This window comes from Eptatretus burgeri, chromosome 3 (assembly GCF_056783735.1).
Source record: "Eptatretus burgeri isolate ZD-2024b chromosome 3, Ebu_testis_v1, whole genome shotgun sequence".
NCBI classification, from domain to species: Eukaryota; Metazoa; Chordata; class Myxini; order Myxiniformes; family Myxinidae; genus Eptatretus; species Eptatretus burgeri.
In genome coordinates, this window is record NC_140963.1 from 137,497,827 (window position 1) to 137,518,767 (window position 20,941).

At 42.4% G+C, this 20,941-nt stretch overlaps 1 protein-coding gene across 2 annotated transcripts; it reads left to right on the forward strand.

Annotated features, from left to right (window-relative positions):
- The first annotated feature begins 1,557 nt into the window (after positions 1-1,557).
- Positions 1,558-20,186, forward strand: URM1 (ubiquitin related modifier 1). Of its 2 annotated transcripts, XM_085875802.1 has the most exons (6): positions 1,582-1,702; positions 3,382-3,768; positions 9,454-9,521; positions 17,946-18,027; positions 18,871-18,919; positions 19,676-20,186. In XM_085875802.1, exons 2-6 carry the CDS (start codon positions 3,458-3,460, stop codon positions 19,742-19,744), a joined length of 579 nt encoding a protein of 192 aa, XP_085731928.1. In that variant the 5' UTR covers positions 1,582-1,702; positions 3,382-3,457; the 3' UTR covers positions 19,745-20,186. The 2 variants fall into 2 exon arrangements, with proteins under 2 accessions (XP_085731929.1, XP_085731928.1); XM_085875803.1 differs by lacking the exon at positions 3,382-3,768 and having other exon boundaries at positions 1,558-1,702.
- The last annotated feature ends 755 nt before the right edge of the window (positions 20,187-20,941 follow it).

The window sequence follows — 20,941 nt, forward strand, 5'->3', positions numbered from 1 at the left end:
TGAGAGAGGAGGAACGGGCAAGCTGCCTTCTCGAGAATGCACCGCCGAGGATACGCGATCTTTGAAGTCATTTCTGAGACAACAGCGGTGCAATGTCCAACAAGTAGATTTGACGAGTAGAGGGAGTTCAGCAAATTATACCTCATCGGTTATGATAGAACTTAAGCTGAATCTCCACCGACCAATGTGCAATAGGGTGAAGTTAGTCCGTTGTGGTCAGGGAATAGGGGAGTCGCTGAACCTACTCAGGCTCGTAAACAGTAGACCACCGATTCCTCCTTTACTGGGTGAGTCGGTTCTAAAACAATTTGCCCCACATGAGAACAAGCACAACAGCTCAGGAGAATGTCCTTTCCTTTCTCCCCTTTGTCTCCCTTTTCTTGACCCAAACTGTCTCCTACATCTCATGTTGTTGTTGGTGCCAAAGCCGCTGCACCCCCCCCCCAATTGGTGTCATTGCAACCCAACATGAGATTCATCAACAAAAAAAAACTTCGCCAAAGCACAATTAAATTAAAATACTGGTTTCTAACCATGCAACACAAGGCTGTGGGGTAGCATCATTGACTGAGAGCACAGCCATGCCACTGATGGTTAGGGTAGGTATTTGTGATTTTTTTCATGGTGCCTGTGACAGCTCACCTACTCTTCATGAAGGACACCATGGGGTCTTTAATGTCCACCAACAAATGCTGACAGACAGGATATCCGTTTAACGTCCATCCAAGGGACGGCACGCAATGTTGATGAATCATCCTGGTTGTGAAACACCAGGATAACAGTTTATAGCTGAGTCAGGATTCAAACCCCAGGCAAGACAGCTTTGAAGCAAGTGTGTATACCTCTAAGAAATCCTGTCAACTCTCAGTAGGAGAAACAACTGATACTTCACATGATCTAATCATGGATAGAATGTTATTTGGAGACTTTAACTTTTCAACCAATAGTGTGACAGCTGGTTTAGCACCATCTAATTATTACGTACACACGAGAGGTGATGTTTGTGGATTGTGGTGTTGCAGTAGTGTTTCTTTGGGTAATTAGACCCTTCAATTTGCGTACGTATTAAATATATGCTCACTTGTAAAAAAAAAAAATGTTTTTTTAACTATTCTGGTTATTTGTTGAGCAAAATGGGTGGAGGTCCTTATGATACGCAAGACAGGAAGTCGTTGAAGCTCTTACACTGTCAGTCATGTTGCCTTGTGTCCGACGTTCGCCAACTTTTCCGCTATTTGCTGGCACTGTTGTGATAGTTCGCAGTAGAGCACTCCCGACTCTTGCTTCCTGCTTTTTAATTTTTAAATATAGTTTACGATGTGTATAAAAGCGCCGTTTGGAAACGAAGGACTGAAATTAAAACATTACTGAGGTTGAACTGCACTTGCGCTGTGTTCTGAAGTTGCAGAGATTTTCGGACTGCGGCGGTGTATAGTACCAAGGCGTTGTTCGGTACAGCGGGCCGTCACCAATTATGATTAATTACTTTTTTAAAAATATTTAAATACCTGATACATTCCGGGCGTACATTGATTTAAGACTTAGCTGAATTTTCCAAGCCGTTCTATAATAATAATAATAATAATATGAGGGTTTGAATATTACAAGGCGCAATAATCTCTTCACACTTGTTTCCTCCGCCGACGCCCCCCTCACGGATCCAAGATGGCGGCGCCATGACTGTGGTGAATTTGGAATTCAGGTAAAAAAACATGTATCATGTAAAAAGTGACGTAATTGGCTAATGGTTTGTCATCAACGGTGCTCGAATCTCCAGCCGGTGACGCCGGCATCTATTATTGCATCATTTTACAAAACTAGTACGTGACCGTACGTGCGTTGCCGTACGTGTAAAAATAAATAAATAAATAAAAATAAAGGAATCGTGACGTCATAGCACCGTTTCCTGTCATTGGTTTGGTAAATAAATGGCCATAACTTGGGAACCACTTGTCCGATCAATATCAAACCTTGAAAATGCACATACTCAGGGCCCCAGCAATATAGCTGGCAAGTTTCAATTAGATCGGACCAGTGGTTGTCGAGAAACCGGTCACAGACAGACAAGCCGGTAGGCGGCCATGGGTCGCCGAGCATCCGATGACCTTTGGGCCCTGATCTGAGTTAATCTAGTACCAAGTACTTACGAAATTGCAATCGAATCGGTTAATCCGTGAAGGAGCAAGGGAGATTTGAATGGTCATTTTGCCCCAAAAATGCACTCATTGACCTTTGACCCTTGACCTAGCCGAGATAGGTCAATATGTCCTGAAGCAAAGTTGTAGTACTCATTGAGTACTATGTACCTCTGAACTTTCATTCGTGTCGGTTAATCCGTTTAGGAGCTTTTGCGCGAACGGTACCGATTTTGAAGGTTTTTCGGCTGTTGCTAGGGAACCAAAGCGTCCCTAGCAACCATCACAATTTCCAAAGCACTAGGTCATAAGATGTACCTACCACCCGAGTTTGGTCAAAATCGGCCCACGTTTACTACCAATTATGCTGATGACAAACGAACAAACATCCAAACAGACAGAATTACTGACAATAAGGGTCACCTATTTCGGCGACCCAACAGACACAGATATTGCTGGAATTATTGATATATTATTGCAATTTACTGATAAAACTTGTCTTGGCGCCACAACGTCCACTGAAGCACACGCTGGGCCGCATATTTCGCTTTGTATGTGATGCTTGTTTACATTGAAATACTGTACCTGGATATAGAGGGGAATTTGGCACGCAATATCCACGTCCCCGTTTGTCTTACCTACCGAGTACCTACTCATTCAGATAAGACCGATAACCCCTTCCTTTTGAAATAAATGGGATCTTTAACGTGTCCACTGTGCAGCCTAAACTCAAATAGGACACCCAGCTTAAATCAATGAAGAAATTCCCGTGGATCCATCACCCTCTGGCCCTGTTAACCACAAGGGTGGCAGTTTGTCGTCTGGTCAGGAATCGAACCCAGACTAGAGAACTCAAAGGTTGAGTACACCACCTCTGAGTTACTGTCTCAGCACAATTATAGATTTCATCCTCCTGATGCTTCTAAGGCCAAATGGCATTTGAGTGCAAGTGTGAAATCTGTGAATCTGCATTGTTTGTTGATGGCGTAGGTGTGTGACGTATTCATGCTCTTCATCATATGATGGCTATTGTTATCGTTGACTATTAACACAGGTCTATTCTGCACCTGTACTGTATTGCAAATCAAATGACCATTTCCTGAGGACCCGAACGTGATGAAGATGAACTCTCTCTTGTGGGTCCAATTATAGATATCATGATCCTGATGCTTGTATTATATTACTCTCAAGTCCCGAATAAGCGTGCATGCACGCTTATTAAAAAAATCGTTCTTGCCACACTCAGGTCATATTTTCACCGGCGAGCGTGTGGGGTGGAACTGATGGATTGTGAGGGAGAGGAGTTGGCTCAATAAGAATTGATGCAAGAGGTGGAGTCCCCAGATTCAGATGACAACGAAAGTCAGACAGATATTGTATCAATTCAAGATGACCTCCCGTCTACCTCCACTCTCTCACACGAAGCTACAGATGAAACAAAAGCAGACTGTGCATTCCTTGATGACATCCAAGCTGTAATCGACAAACATTCGTCTTCCACATCCGAACTCTTCACTCCACAGTTCAGCAGATTCATAGCAATCAACGCAAACACCCGAAGGAGTGTGAAGAAGCGCATACAGATTGCCAAAGAAAAAAACGTAGAGTACAGTACGCATCTTGGCATTGTAATGTATGTATTTGAACAATAAAATCCATGTTCTATATTTGTCACATTTCTGGTTTTTCCACCCTGCCCTCTTATTCGGACCTGCACGCTTATTAGACTTTTTTGGATTTTCCACCCCACACGCTTATTCCGCCCTCTACTCTTATTAAAATTTGGAAAATGTTCCACCCTACACGCTTATTCAGACCCCCACGCTTATTCAGGACTTGAGAGTATAGATATCATTATTATTATTATATCGATATCATTACACAACATAAGCTCCTTGTTTTATTTTTCACCTCTGTCACCGATGGTGAAGGAGGTTATGTTTTCACCCCTTTCTGTCTGTCTGTCTGTTTGTTTGTTTGTCTGTGTGCAGGATATCTTAAAAAAGTTGTTGACGGATTCAGATGAAACTTGGACAGGTTGGGTGTGTGACCACGACAAATTGATTCGATTTTGGTGAAGATCCGGATCCCGCTACTGGAATTTTTTAAGTGATTCTTCACCAATGAGAGATTGCGCTCAAAAATGATAAATCGCACCGTTTTTTTACAGCCATTTTTCCCTGCTGTGCAGGGGTTTGGCTTTTTCTTGAGGCAATGTTTTATGGCCGGATGCCCTTCCTGACGCCAACCCTGGTCACCTCTTACGACACACAGGGATATGGTACACCTATTCTTACCGGGGCATACACCGGGACCAGTACACTGGCACTCATTTCGCCGACCTCGGAAGGATGACAGGCTGAGTCAACCCCCTGGTGTTAATTCAGCAGCCAACGGGGCTTGAACTCAGGACCCTGGGATCCCAAGCCGCCACCCTAACCACTAAGCCAACACCAGGCTAAAAATGATAAATCGCACGATATCTTTAAAATGTTTTGGGCCAGATATGTTCTCGTGGATCAGGCATTACGGGGTGGAGGTATGCACTCTATCGAGTGCCCTAATTCTTCCTGAGAAGGCCATAGTACGATCAACATACTGCATCATGTATGAACTAAAGCTTTCACGCCTCAAATATTGTTTTGTTGTTAGCTTGTAGAGTGTATACCACTGGCAGTCCAGTCTTGGAGCATGTAGTGACCCTTTAGATCAAGTTTGTGGAGTAACAATGATAACAACTTGCTTACCAGGTTACTTGTTAAAGAGCAGGTTTTGGGTCGCTGATAACTTCGTGTGATTTGAAGGTTGTAATCACATTGATAATCGTTGGGCAATTATTTTCTTGCATTTGCAACTCAAAATATGCTAAAATTAACTTTTACGTCAAAACTTTTGTCAGTGATCGAAAAACAGACCGGAATTTACCGAAGATGCTATGACGTCACGTTCTCCGAAGACTTCGTGAACATTCAGAAACAGCGTGTGAACAATGACGAGATGCGAATCGGAGAGTGATTTCAGCGGCGATGAAATTGAGTGTTTTCATTCCGATATTGCCGAGGACGAGTCGGAGGATGATGAATTTATACGATGGAGTTTCTGGCCCTGAGCCATATAAATTTGAGCCACTTGCAAGTGCCAGAAAACGGCCTATTTCCTGTACAAGTGGCAGTACTGACTGCCCGGCAGTTCACACTGACAGACTCCACCAGACAGATTGGTTTGTAGATTTTCATTTTCTTGTTTGATGCATAAAATAATGTAGTTTGATTCGTCTGTGACTTGATATAATAATTTTTAACCCTCTAGTCACTCAAGAGTCAGAAATAGAATGAATCAATAATGGACCAAAATATATTGTTGCGAATTCGCGCCCGCCGGCGTGCGATCGGCCACGTAACTCGAATCTCGGCACGTTGCCCACCGGATGGACAATTCAGTCATGACCCGCTTGGAACAACGCCGGGAGCTAGTCACGGGTGGGTCTTTCGACCTCACCACAATCGTGCCAATCGGCCACCCGCGTAGGATAGGGTTGTTCGCCAAACTCGACCTACCTAAGTACCTACGCGGATGGTAAATCGGGTGATCGTACCTCGCCACAGGTCGACTTTGGACACGAACTGCTAAAGCGGTTCGTTCCGTACTGCAGAGATAACCGAGCGGAGTTATCGTCGATCTCGACGGTTCAGATTAGTTACCGGGAACTTACACCCACTACCAATCTCTTACGCGATGCAGGATGGAGAGTCAACAAAAGGAAGGAGACGAAGCAAAGCGGGAACAATTGAACAAGCACATTTATTTCACACACGCAGACAGCACAGAAGGCACGTATTCAGTCACAGTAATACTAATAAAAGGCACGTATTCAAGCACAGAAAGAAACAGTAAAAGAGAGATACTACCGACACACGGCAACACTTATGCAGTTTTACTTAACAGACGGCGCCACCACAAGCATTTACACAAAAAGCAAATGAAAAAGAAAGCCACCCTCACAGGCAAGGAGGCAGACAGGTCCGTAGACCAAATGTACGTGGATCCTGGAGGATCGGCCAGGTCCACGAGACCGGGGAGGTCTTACCCGCGTCCTCGTGACGCGATGGCGGACAAGCCGCAATGTTCGCGCCGCTGCGCCCCGACTCCGTGCCCTGGCATGGTCGGCGAGTCCTCTCCGGCGTGCTCCGCACGAGCGGTCTTGTTGGCACCACGTTTGGGGTGGGGGAGGAACGGGGGCCCCCTCGGCACTATCTCAGCGCGAATGGGGGGGGGGGAAATCGCTGATGCTCAGGGAGAGGGGTATGGCTGGCTGGCCTGGATCCCGCGACGAGTCGAGCGACCCCCACACCGCACACCGCAACCTCGTCGCCGTCTGCCGTCTTCCCTGTAACTCCTCCGCAACTTCTCTCCAACCCTTCTCGTACTCCTCACAGCTCGACTCACCCTCTCTCTCGCGTGAGTCGCCTTGCGCTCGCATCTTTATAGGACTCGGGAGGAGCCGATATGCAAATATGCGGATCAAAACGCGATTGGAGGCGGGGCCACGCCACCCTCTGTTCAGCCATTGGTCGGGCGAAAAAGGGGCGTGAACCTCCCTTGATCCGCATATTTGCATAAACGGACTTCACATACACGCGCTTGGAGGCGGGGCCAAGCCGGCTCGCGCTCGCCCATTGGACGGAGGGGAAGTGGTCGTGAATCATTTTGAATCCAAATTTCTCCCTCGGAAAGGCCGCCATTCGCGCTCGCGGCTCGGTGCGTGTGGCACCAATCGTCGAACGGGCCCTAGACAGCCCGACGTTCAGTGTTCACAGGTGGTGCGGTTGTTGGTTGTGAAGGAGAAAGGCGAAGGTGGTGGAGGGTTTTCTGTGGTGGTTTGATGGTTATGGTGTTGTTTGGGAATGGTGTTGAAGCGATGTTTGCGGGATGGAGTTGTGAAGGTAAAGGTAGTGGCTGTTTGCGTTGTTGGCGGCTTAATGGTCGAAAATAACAATAGAGAAAGAAAAAATGGCTAACTGAAGGATCGCAGCCCGAATGGATCACATAAATTCCCTCTATACAACGGGTGTGGGCTAACTACACATGGACTTATCGAGATATCTCACCTGAGGACTCTTTATGGTGTAATGCGAATTTCCACAACCGTAACAATATTATACACCATAGCCTTGGCGTTGAAGTCTTTCTGACAGCTGAGCTTGACCCCAGCGAAAGTGAACAGTTAGAACAAACCCCAACTTTCAAGAGACTGTTGTGGCATATACTGTAAATACCAAAACATGTTTCGCCTCATTGGGAAATATTCTACCAAATTTAGAAAAAAAAAAGTGGAAAATTGATCAATTTTTCACAATTGAAATGAAATAGCCCAATTTGCTGATGCTATTAAGAAAGTAATTTAATCAACAATAAGTTGATTTGTTGAGAAATTTTTTCATGCTTGTGTTTTTCCAAAAGTTTATTTATGTGTTTTTCCATGTACTCTTAAAGAATACATTTCAAGGTTTTTCTCACTTTAACTCAACATTTGATTCTGTGACAGAGCAGTATCTGGAGAACTTGTCAACCAACAACTCATATTCACAGAGTGGTGATCAGAAGGGTTTATGCCTTCGTAATCCTCGGCTGTGAAATGGTCACCACAAATGACAAGTCTATACAAAGAGTCCTCTTTGCCCGTTTTCTTTGGGGGAAAATTCGCCCGTTTTGTTTGTACAAATCTTATCCACTGCCGGCGAATGTTTGATTCCTTCGGGAATCGGTGGGAGCGATTACCCGTTTTCCAGCCATTTTCGCAAAACATGACGACACACGTACGAGGCATGATGTACAAATATCCAAATAACTTTGTTCTACAACAATTCAAAATAAAAAAGGATAATATAGCCAGTTGCAAGCTCAAAATTGTGAAATAACGGCCCGCTGAACTAGACACTTCTTCAATGAGCGAATGAGCGTCCGCTTTGTTTTGGAGAACGTGACGTCAACATCCATATATGGCACGCGGCTGTTTTTTTCAACAGCCTTGAGCAATAACAACTTCGGAGTTAAATTTCATTAATTTTTCCAATAGTTAGGCAACCACAATAGCTTGCATCGAACTATTTGATGCACATATAATCATATTGATAAATTTTCAGAACATGTTTGGTGACCCACAACCTGCTCTTTGATGTTGTCTTGTTATAAACCGAGCAAAAACAAACTGCAGTGCCTTGTATTGTATCACTCTTATTGAGTCTGTCCATGTTAATAAAATAAAGGTGGGGTGAAGGCCTGCCTATTCAAGGCAATCGTCACCCATATGCCTCACCTCCCTCCTCGAATTTAAGGAAATTTTTCCATGATATGTAACAAGCAAAGGAAAGAGACTTGGTTACACAATCTCACAAAGGTAGGGTTTTACCTGCCTACTGGGCTACCTGTATCCTCCACTGCCTCCACCTCAAAATACTAACTACTCCCACCTTGTGTCAGCTGATGAAAATTTTGGCCAAAGTGTTTCACAAACTGGCTGGCCAGGCTTGACATTCGACAGAAGTGTATTTGGCCAGGTATTTATCATTTGTTCACTGGTCTGGCGATATGTCACCGACTCTTGAGAAACACACCATGGGATATCTAACGGTCACCAACGACTGGTTCCTGACAGACGGATGTTCCACATTAACGTCGGCACACACATTGATGCTGTACAGACAGGAGAGTGCAGATTTATTTATTTATTTTGCTTGCCAGCCTCGCTTCTCCAAACTGCTTTGTGACCTGACCTCTTTGTAATGATTCATGTCACTGTACAGTTTGCATTACCATCCTGTGATAATCTCGGTTTATCACAGCAGGAGAGCTTAGTTGATAACGAATTCATCGTTGACCTGAGCAAAGGTTCATTGTTTGACGTTTATCCCCACATGTTATTGAGTTTGACCAAATTGCTGATTCTATTGTGGATGCCAGCAGGAGACGCTGCATTGTGAAACACGTCTTACATAAGTGTGATGGACTATGAGGTCTCGCTTTGTTGAAATTACTTTTTAGATATATCTATAATCTACTTGTTTTTGACTCAACCTCATATGAATATCCCAGTAAGTACATATATATATATATATATATATATATATATATATATATATATATATATATATATATATTTTTTTTTTTATTATGATGATTATTTTTAATGAATGTCGATTAATTAGATGATGAGTGTTGTCCAGGAAATGCTCTATATAACGGTTTATAACTGTGGTTGTGTTGCACTCATGGAACGAGACATACAAGATTGACCTGAGCTTGCAATGTGTGTTTGCAGTGGGGGGGCTGAGCTGCTCTTCAAAGGCAAGAAGGAACACCGCGTCAAATTGGATTCGGAGCAGACATGTTCGTGGCTTGTTAAGTTGATCTCTTGTATACAACGTGTTAAAACTCAGAAGGAGTGAATTGCTGTTTGGCCGATAAAATGGCAGGAACATTTGATGTGAAACTTTTTGAAGCGGTAGTCAATTATTTGTGCATTATTAATACAGCATTTTATTTTTGTCACTTTTTTTAAACAACTGTTGGATCTCATGGAATAATCTTTTGTGATTGTATAATTCTCCTGAACGCCATGAATTGGGCACTGAAAGTTGAACGTCGTGAATTGGAGCTCTTTCCAAATAAAGTTCTGAAATAAATGGGGGCATTCAAAAAGATGTTTGAACCATAAGGTTCAAGACTTGCCATAAAAATGGTATAACAAGGTGTGTAAATAATTAAAAAAAAAACATCTGTTTCGTATCTTAAATTGTATTGCTACAAAATTGAATTTGCTGGGATCGCTTTACTGTCTTACTTGAGGAGATAATTGTTCAATACCATGCCGTTTTGTGGGCCATGGGGGCTTGGTGTTCTTCGGGGGTCCGGCCTTGTCTTTTCGGCCTGATTCAGCTCTTCGACGCGTTCTTGATTGAGGTGGGCTGTTCCTGAAAAACTTGTGTGGTCCTATTAAGCCATTCATCTTGCTTGTATTCCAACTGCAAGACTGCAGCGAGCAACCATGGAGAACCTGAACGGTCCTGTCCACCCCTCTAATTGTATTGCAAATGTCATAAATCCCAACCTGTCCACTTTGCACAAATATGATCAACAAAGCAGTTTCTCAGCACCATTGCACTACATTGATCTTATAACTTCTCATGCTGCTTCGTTTTTTTGCTTCACTGTCGACATACTTGTAAATAAGTTATGAAAATCTCTACTGCTCACTACATCGTCAAGTAAATCATCAACTTCTTCATTGTAAATTGGCTGTGACTGCCTTTCCTGGGCTTGTTACATCTTCAAGTTAATTGAAATGATACATTCTCATCACAAAGCACCCGTGACAACTCAGGGAGCGCTAGAAGGGAAAGAGGGGTAGAATTTCTTTGGGTGGGTGGGTGGGGAAGAAAAAAAGAGGAAAACCATATCCTTTTCTTTATTGATTTGACATAGAAAAAGAATGGTGCTTGTGATATGGCGCGTTATCTCCTCATTCGTTCGCCGGGACTCATGGCAACCTGCGCTCCGTACTGGTGCGCTCTGCACCGTTGCGCTGTATGTGGCCGGTGGTGAACCCGTCTGGCTCCGCAGGCGTGGCGGCACATTGAAAGCAAGGCAGGAAGTCCCACTTGCATACACTCGAACAAGGAGCGAAGAAGAGCAGCCACACACGCTCGATGCTCTACCTCAAATAAGCTCTCCCAGCGACTCCACGCCACTCCCTTTTATAAGTCCCAGGCGAAGGATGTGGCGAAGACCGGATAGCGACACGCTGTGGCCGAAATCCCGCTCCTCTATTGGGCCACAGCTGCCCTAGCCCCGCCCTGCAATGCTCCAGGACCGGAAACTGGCTCAGACGCCTGCCAGCCCCGGCACGGTTCAAAGCTCCCCCGCTTAACATGGTGAGCATGCTCCTCGAGCTAGCATCCCGGCCCCGAACCTGCACGTTGTTTGTACGTAGGAGGGACGCGGACTTTTTCCGCTCCCCACGGGCTCCTCCACGAGCCACAACGCACATTCGGAACCCGAACCAAGTCCCTGGATCTCCCTTCCTGCGACCCCTCACAGTTGCTTATGGTTTTGCCGTGGTCCAATGACTGAATGAGGGTTGTAATTATGGTCGCTCACCCGGGACGTTCCTGGTGAGATGTGGTGGTAAATATAGTGTCTGTAGCGTGGTCAAGCGCCGCGCGGTGCCAAGAATAATGGCTGGCGCTGCATGGTGCTCGAAATAGAGTGGCGAATTGTAGCAAGGTAGAAGTGTGAAGGGTTGCGGGAGTATTTTTCCTGTGTGCGGGAGGCGATTGTGGTTAAGATGGTGAGGTTCGGTGAGTGAGGTGAGGAGCGAAATGAGATGCTGGTTGGAAATTGGCGCGCAGATTTGAATGGGAAAATGGCGCACAAACTCCCGAGGAAGGATGTCTTGTTCATAACGAGGAAGGCGATCCGAGCTACGGGTCGCACTGCAACGTGTTTACTGAAGTTATTTGTTGAACAGCGTACGTGCTTGCATGCTTGGTGTGTATTATGGCTAAATGGAAAGGGTTAGAGTCGAGGTCAGAGTAAGGATTAAAGATATATATATATATATATATATATATATATATATATATATATATATATATATATATATATATATATATATATATATATATATATATATATATTAGACCCAACTACAAATCCCATGCAACGCAACTCGTCCTGTTTACCCACTGGACATGAAGGAAGGACTATGTATGCGAATATTAATGAAATAACTGCCTGGAAATCACTACTGTATGTTGGGTACCATTGCCTTAGAGGCATGCGGTTTTGTAGAAACGCAATAATATATACAGTAAATGCCATTCTCTGTCTCTCCCCTGTCTCTCTCCCCTGTCTCTCTCCTGTCTCTCTCCCCTGTCTCTCTCCCTGTCTCTCTTCCCTGTCTCTCTTCCCTGTCTCTCTTCCCTGTCTCTCTTCCCTGTCTCTTATGCACAGCCAAATCTTTTAAGTTACAAACTCCAAACTCGGGGTACAAATACAACTTTGTGTTCTGAATAACATAGCCTATGTGGCAGTGGCCTCACGTGGGGTGTGTGGGGGATTGGGGGGAGGTGTAAATTCTCTTTGTGAATGTGTACCATGTTACGCCACATGGTGGTGGTGGTGGCAGAGTGTAATACAATTCCTGTTTTACCTGAGCAATGCTGAGGTTAAAGCACTTCACACAGGTAAATGTCATCCTTTCCTTCACCACCCCCCCCTCAAAACAAAAACAAACACGGAGGGGCCTGTCATCTTGTGTGAGACATTTCTAGCAAGAAGGGACATCAGGACGAACGTGGGGCAAAAGAGTGGGGGGGGGAAGTGGGACTTTAGTACGAGGACGGGGAGGGTGGGTCCGTGGGTGGAGGGGTTGAATCACTCTTCTCTGCACGGGTAAATTTGTCTTACTTTCCTTCTCATTCTCACCCCAATTTTTTGGCAAACGTGCCGACTGCTTCATCAGCGAAGCAATGGGTTGGCTCTGCTCGTATTAAATAATGCAGTTCTCTGGATAGGAGGTATGTATGTATGTATGTACAGGTAATGGACAAAAAATGGAAACAGTTCGGTAAATAAGGGTTAGCGGGTATTTCTAGTTATTCAAATAGGTAAAGAGCTAAACAATCCCACTCGTTGTGGGGTTAATGGAATCAATTGATCAGTGGTTAAAACGATGATTTCATTCATTTCTTGACTCCTTGCCTTTATCTTCAATCTTTATTTTGTTCAAGGATCTGTCCCTTCTCATTTTTAAGTCGTAAAAGTTATTCTGGTGTTCAAATTTGGTGATAAACAGAAAATGCACAACTACAAACGTATTTCTATTCTTCCTTATTTTTCTCAAATCTTAGACGTGTTTATGACCATCTTTCCAAGTTTATGTCCAAATTAAACCTTCTTTATGACTAACATTTTGGCTTTAGATATAAACATTCCACTACCTGGCTCTTGTGAAACTAGTGCACAAACTCGCCGATGCAGTTTGTAACAAAATGTCGACTGCCAGCGCTTTTATTGACCCGTCGATAGCCTTCAACGCAATTGACTATATAATAGTATTCTCTCATCTAGGGTTGAATATTTTTTTGCTGTCGGGGGGGGGGGGGGGTGGGATTTCCCTGCAATGGTTCACTTCTTATCTCAATAACTGTTAACAGTTCATGACTCTTACTAATTGTGATTCCAGCTGGAAATCCATTCCACAAGGTGATCCACAGGGATATATCCTTGGTCCTCTTCTTTTTCTACTGCATGTTAGTGACTTGCATTTGTGGTGGAAAATAACTCGATTTCCACAATGGTTCAGCATACAAAAGGGAATCCTTAATACAAATACGTACGTGCACATACAGGAGAAAATATAACGATTAAATTCTCAAAAAAAAACACATTAATGAAAGTCTTGTCTATGAAACAGGGACGATTGGGGGAAATGATTTAAACAAGCAGGATAAAAGAGAAAAAGCTTTTCATCTACGAAAGAGTAATTATTCCCACAGTTTGAAATCAAAATAACTGCTTTCTGCTCCTGGGAAAGCAGTGAAACGGTGTAAACAATGTAAGCAAGGCCCAACTACAACCAATCAGAAAAGAACACAACAGCCCCTTCGAGGTTCCTCTAGGTTTGGAGGTACAGACAGTTACACAGATCAAGGGAGTGAATTATTACTTCGGTACGTTCTCAGCATTTATAAAGAACAACATTACATTGACTAGTGCTACTCACAGAACCTCAGAAGCTCCCACAATGCATCTCCACAAAAAGCCCCACATTATATTCTTTGAACTTGTGAACTAATTATGAAATACTTAAAGTTATGTTTTTTCATGTACTAATTAATATACTTAAGTCTTCCTGGAACTTATGCAATATTTCCAGGTTGTTCCATAGTTTCAATCAAAAAATGACAAATCAATATCAACTGAAGTCAGATGGATGTTTTACAGAATACATGGATAATCATGTTTACAAGGTAATCCTCTAAACTGCAGCATTTTTCCAAAGTTCAAATAATATAAACAGGTCGTCTCCTGGTTCAAAGTCAACACACTTTCTTTAAACCAAGAAACCAAGTACATGCTCTTCATTTTGAAGAAATCTCCCAACAGCACAAACCTAATTTAAATTGATAATATGCCCCATCGCGAAGGTTCACTCGGCTAAATCTTTAAGTCATCGTTGATGATCAACTCACCTGGTCTGAGCACATCTCCTTTATCATGAAAACTTTCTCATAACACGGGTGTTCTATCCATATTATGTTAATGTCTACCCTCAACCACTTAAATTTCTCTTTGCAATACCCCTCATTTATTGTAATATTGTATGGTCACTCACCAGCAAGAATAAGTTTCATTCTCTAATTGTTACTAAAAGAAAAAAAAAGCTTTGAGAATTTGTATCTTCTCTCATCCTCGAGACGACACTGCACCTCTTTTCGCGACACTTAACACTTTCACTTTTAATTATTTTAACAAATTGCACACAGGGATATTTATGTACAAGTACATCCATAATCTTCTTCTCTGCACTCTTTCTTACGAGGGGGCTCTTTGGTCCATCGGACCAAATTTTCATTGGTCTTCACAGCCTCGGGCGTTTTTGCTAGTCTGAACAAACACAATAGGTTTCCTAGCCTGGAAGCCTTGGAACCCTCATAATAATAATAACAAGCCGGTAGGCGACATGGCTGCTCGCTCTAGATGGAAAGCTGGCCGACGCGACTCGCCGATATTCATGTACATGCTATCAATCAATTTAGCACAATAAATATGATTTTCACAGCCCTCTTAGTTTGTGCCCAGAAACCTGCCTTGTGAAATTTCAGGCATGTTTCCAAAGAGACTCTAACAAATGGCAGCCCTGGTAATTTCATTTATCTATTCGCTAAAGATTTTATTTTTTTATATAATGCTGTAAGACATTCTCCTTGGGCACAAAAAAAACAGGTCCCTCGGAGGTCCAGTTTCGGAGGTATTAATTTTGTTTGTACAGTCCACAATATGTGTACGATGTCTGATAAAGTATTTTAGCTGTTGCTAAAGGCCCTGTCACACCTTGACGATTTAGCCAACGTATGCCTGACGTGTGCAAAATTGGGCTGAAACGCCGGCACATGTCAAATACGTTATGGGTAAGTTTGTATACGTTAAGAGCACGCCGGCATACGTCGTAGTACGCTGGAAAACGTCGTAGTTCGCCGAGCTGTTAGACAAATTTTCCATGCTTGAAATATCCCGATGTATGCCAGCGTATGACTCGCACGTTCCGCATAATGCTGGCCATAAGTTGTAGGCACGTTACGCGATCGTTGACACACGTCGACACACGTTACTTGTAAGTTACTCATAAGTCCAAACACGTCGAGGTAATGCTTAGCATACCCGAAACTTATTTCTAACCTATGAGTAACGTGTTGTAGGCATGTTACGCGATCGTTGACACGCGTCGACACACTTTACTTGTAAGGTACTCATAAGTCGAAACACGTCAATGTAATGGTTTGTGTCAGTGTTCCAGACTCCCTGGTTTTTTTATTTTTATTTTTTATTTTCTTCAGTATGACGGTCATGTTGACACTTCGATTTCTAGTGCGGTTATAATATAATATAATTAAAAGGCTGCTGCTCAACGATTTAAATCATAACCATCATACCGAAGGAAAAAAAACAAAAACAGGGAGCCTGGAACACTGACGCTAACCATTACCTTGACGTGTTTCAACTTATGAGTAACGTATGTCGACGTGTGTCAACGATCACGTAGCATGCCTTCAACTTATGCCAGCGTATGCGGAATGTGTATCATACGTCGAGAAATTTTCAACATGCTGAAAATTTCTCAACGTACTCGCTGTACAATGACGTATGCCAGCGTACTACGACGTATGCCAGCGTGCTCTTAACGTATACAAAACTTACCCATAACGTATTCAACGTGTGCCAGCTTGGTTCGGCAAATTTTTCATACGTCAGCATACGCTGGCTAAAACGTCAAGGTGTGACAGCGGTTTCACACTTCGATGTCTAGTGCGGTTATGATTTGAATCGTCGAGCCGCAGCCTATGAATAGCCTACGCCACGTGATCATCGGCGATACGCTGCCGCGCTATGCATAAGTTAGACTATCGTTGGGCATAGGTTGTGAACGCCGACAACACGCTCAGCATTCGTTGGTATAAGTTATCTATATGTGATTAAAACGTTCTGTGTAAGTTACTAATAGGTTATGCATACGTCCAACACGTTATTATACGCCCAAAAATTAAAAAAAACACATCAATAGTTCAGCGTACGCCAGCGTTTTACATACATTTTGATACGTTGCCATAAGCTGGCTAAAACGTCAAGGTGTGACAGCGGCTTAAGCAACGGAGGTGTGCATAGCAACCATTCATTTTTGTGTACATGCTAGCCACAGTGTACACATTTCACCCAAGTTTCATCAAAATCAGACTCTTTCTCTTAGAGATATTTGCAATTAACCGTTTCTGAAATGTTCGACATGGACTCGCCCAAAACCTATCTCCTCCTACAAATATTTTTCATTAGGGCTGCAAATTGGCATGAAGGGAGCCAGATAGATTGCGCACAGAACTCTAAGCTTCGATTTTTCGATTTTTTTATTTTGATTTTTTTCGATTTTTTGACCACTTTAAAGGGCCGTTGCTATGCCGCTGCTAGGGCCCGGGGTCCCATATTCGAAAGCACACGATTCCCAGAAATATTGGTCCTACCTACCAAATTTCATTGGAATCGGTTGAGTGGTTTAACCCCGAGGCTTGACCAAAGTTTCGCGGACAGACAGACAGATGGAAATGTCCAGAATAAGGATGCTTTAAGAGCAGCCAATAAATTAATTAGAGGTATTTAGGGTCTTGGGGGTCTTAAAGGGTCTTCAAAGGCTGAAGTAGTCTCAGCAGTCAAACGGGTCAAAAGGTACATTCCAACGCACACACACACACACACACACACACACACACACACACACACACACACACACACACACACACACACACACACACACACACACACACACACACACACACACACACACACACACACACACACACGCACGCACGCACACTTGCCATGCTAGATCTTGCAACAACTTGTTATTACCATACATTCTCATATCATACTCCATGAATGTAATGAGATTTTACGGTCCTCGTCTTTGGGACGCTATTGACTGAGCAGTGAAAGCCCAGTCACCCGTGAACAAATTCAAATCTTCTTTCAAGAACTTTCTCATTTCCCAATATGTATTTTTATACTTCATAGAACAAAAGATTCCCCAGATGATGTCCAAACAATTCTTGCATTTCAGTAAAAGTCCATTCTTGTGTTTGTTTTTGCTCAGTCATTTGTTTATCCTGTACTTCCTGCATCGTTGTTGTGAATCATTATTTCGTTGTTATTTTTTTTTTACTGATTTACCATTGTATGGAATATGGAAAAATTAACCTCGATTTATTATTTATATTTTTATTTGATTCGATGTTGTTTCATAATTTGTTTTGTACATCACCTGTATGTGTAAAGGCTACAAGCGACATCACAACTCCAAGCTTGCTTTTTGAGATTCAGCCTCCTTCATCCATTTAAATGTCTTTTGTACACGATGTTGCTTTCGTTGACAGCAATGAATGTTGTTTTGATTTTATTTAATTTGAACATTCTTCATAATGGATTTGCAGAGGACTTTGTTTTTCATAGAGCTACCACATTATTGTAGATTTCTGTGCACAGGGAGCATGCGCAACCTCCTCAAATGGATTAGACTGCACCTGCTTACGGATCGTCCAGAACTTCTTTTACATGGAGACTCTGTGTGAGTGGTTCACATTGCATCGTCACTGATCACTCATTATTTATTACACTCAAATATGAATGGAGTACATTCAAATGATACAGTGAAAAATTAAGTGAAATGAAATTGAAATTCAAGACTGCAGACTATTCTTTATGATTTCAATCACAAACCCTCTTTTATTTGTTCTTACAAATCGGTGGAAGGTTTACCAGTGAATACTTACCCACAGCCTTTCTGCAATTGGTCTATTTGTACAGGAAATTATATTATTAATTAACTATGGATTTGATTTCTTTCCCCTTGGGCTCATCCAAAAGCTAAATGACGTCACCATGGTTCGACAAAATGCGACCGAAGAGACATCTGTTCATTCATTTCGTTCGAACTGCACAGAGGATCGAGAGAGGAAATGGCAATTGGAACAAGCTACAGTGGCTGTTATTTGCAACCGTGATTGTTGTGGTGATGGAGGAAAGAGAGAATAATCCAGAAATAGAGCAGTATTCAGGAAGTTATTGTTGGTGTAGACAGGATAAGTTGGTCATATTCCTGCTGACTGTTTTGGGTGAAATCTACATATTGGTTTAAACCATTTCTCAGGAACAAAGATTCATCCCCACTGCAGCAAACCATCTGACAACATTACCCCAGAGTACCTGGTAATTTATCACTTGGATGTTACATGACCTAATTGTCCAAGTAGAATGTCGCTGTGCACAAGAACAAAATGTGTTCCTCGCATTAGTGGCACAATTGGACAATGGGGCTATAAACCATAAACTTGTGTTTGTGTACCATTAGTAAGCTGTTTGTTTGTGTAACTTGATGTTCACCATAAAACAAGAAACATTTGTTTTTCAGGAGGCCTGGAATTCTCGTTCTCATCAATGATGAGGACTGGGAGCTCATGGTGCGTGTGCAAAGTTCAACGCTGAGTTATTGATTTGTTAAGTTATTTATTTGATTCATTCCCAAGTATATAACATCATCTTTTCAGTATGGTCAATGAAGGCCCAAATGATTTGTCAAAAGGTGGATCATAAATGCCAGGCCAGTCAAATTTTTTTAAATATTATTTTATTTTTATTTGTGGATATATCGCGTGATATCTCAAAAAGTTGTGGACAGATTCAGACGAAACTTGGTGTACGAGTTAGGTGACAAGAACAAACCGATTAGATTTTGGTTGAGGTCCGGATCCAGATCCGGCCCATCAGTGAGATACAAAACGTAAACTGTTCAGTCTGGCAGAGATGTGCACTCTTTCGAGTGCTATTCTAGTTATCATCATGTTCATTTCAGTAAACATGTTGATTTATTTTTGGTTTAAATATGAAATGACAATAGATTGCATTTTAGAACTCCTGCTATTGTGGTAATTTTTGTCATTGGTGTTTGCATTCATTGTTAAAATTAACAATACATTCACCCAACCTTGCTGGTGATCTTATTTCCATGACTTGATCCATGATAGGTACAATGGCAGCAACCATTCTGGCCAGAGGCTATGGAAAATCAGATTGTCAAATTAAAGAGTATCATGAGTTTGGGATTTATCTCATCGGCTCTTGGAATGACATAATGTGTATATGTGTTTTGTTTTCCTTCTTCGATAATCATCCATTTTTCACTCACAATTCTCTTTTTGCACCTCATATGATTCTAGGGTCAGCTGGAATACAATCTCGAGGAGGAGGACACTGTGCTATTCATCTCGACGTTGCATGGTGGCTAAGGCTGCCTGCAAGCTTCATCACAACCAAAATCTACAGGAAATGTTTTTTTTTTAATGAAAAAGAAAACTATTATATAACCACAGGAAGAAGGCCCAGAAAAGGTAGGAAGAGACTGACTGCAATTCAGCATCGATTATAAAAGCGAGTGTTGTGCCCAGAGTTTTTTTTTGAGCTGCTAATGCTGTTTTGCAATGGTACATCTCGTATTTGATAGAGTGCTGTTGTCTTGTTTTTTTTTTTGTCCACAAATTCTGCACCACTACGATAGGTAGTAATTAGAATGTGCAGGCCCTCATGGTATAGCTTAACTCGTGTGATGCTTAATAGGAGCATGGTGGGAACGGGCTACTTCATTGTGGAAGCCATCTGTGGAAGATTCTGCACTGTGTTTAAAATGGTCCAATGAATGATGTGCATTTTAATAAATGAGGTTTGTTTGAAGATTTGTAACACCGTTATTTCACTAGATGGTATTCATGGAATACTTGCCCTGTGCAGTCTTGAGAAGGACTTGGTGCAAGCCAACTCTTCTGTTTTTTTTTTTCAAGGTTTTTAATTTTTTTTCATTCATCCAATATGGTGCCAGACCAGTGACCAATGATGTCACTTTTATCAAACTATATTCCCCATGAGTAGTTGATCAATTAGTTAAAGTTTTGCATTGATCGATTTGCGGTTTCAACAATTGCAGAGAATTTTTTTTTTCATACTGACCAGATCAAGCATTGCACTTGTTGAATTATAACGTCGTAATGAAGGCACCGATGATATCATCATTAACACATCTTATTCCCCGTGGGGAGCACATCACAATGAGCCATGTGTAAATTTTTTCCATGGAGTGGTTTCGGAGATATGGAGGTGCAAAAGTTTTCGGTTTTTCCAAGATGGCACCTGTACCACTTGACCTATGACATCATAATTATGACTAAAAAATTCCACAGGAGGAGGTGCACCTATTTGGAAAATTTTATGTCGCTCAGACTAACGGTTGCTGAGAAAATGAATTTTTAAAATGCAGACGTACATACGGCACACGTATGTATGGCACACGGACGTGACCAATCGCTTAACCTTTCTTTTAGCTTCGCGAGCGCAGGGAAACAAAGGATCCACAGAATAATCGTGGAACTATGCACCTGTTAGTTTGACTTCAGTTGTGGGAAAGATGTTGGAGACGTTAATGAGGGACCAGA

Excerpts from the sequence above, each read along its gene's own strand:
- URM1 (XM_085875802.1), top strand. The coding sequence starts at position 3,458 with ATGCAAGAGGTGGAGTCCCCAGATTCAGATGACAACGAAAGTCAGACA. Across the intron at positions 18,028-18,870 it reads CTTTTACATGGAGACTCTGT|GAGGCCTGGAATTCTCGTTC; the intron begins GTGAGTGGTTCA and ends TTTGTTTTTCAG. Across the intron at positions 18,920-19,675 it reads ATGAGGACTGGGAGCTCATG|GGTCAGCTGGAATACAATCT; the intron begins GTGCGTGTGCAA and ends ATATGATTCTAG.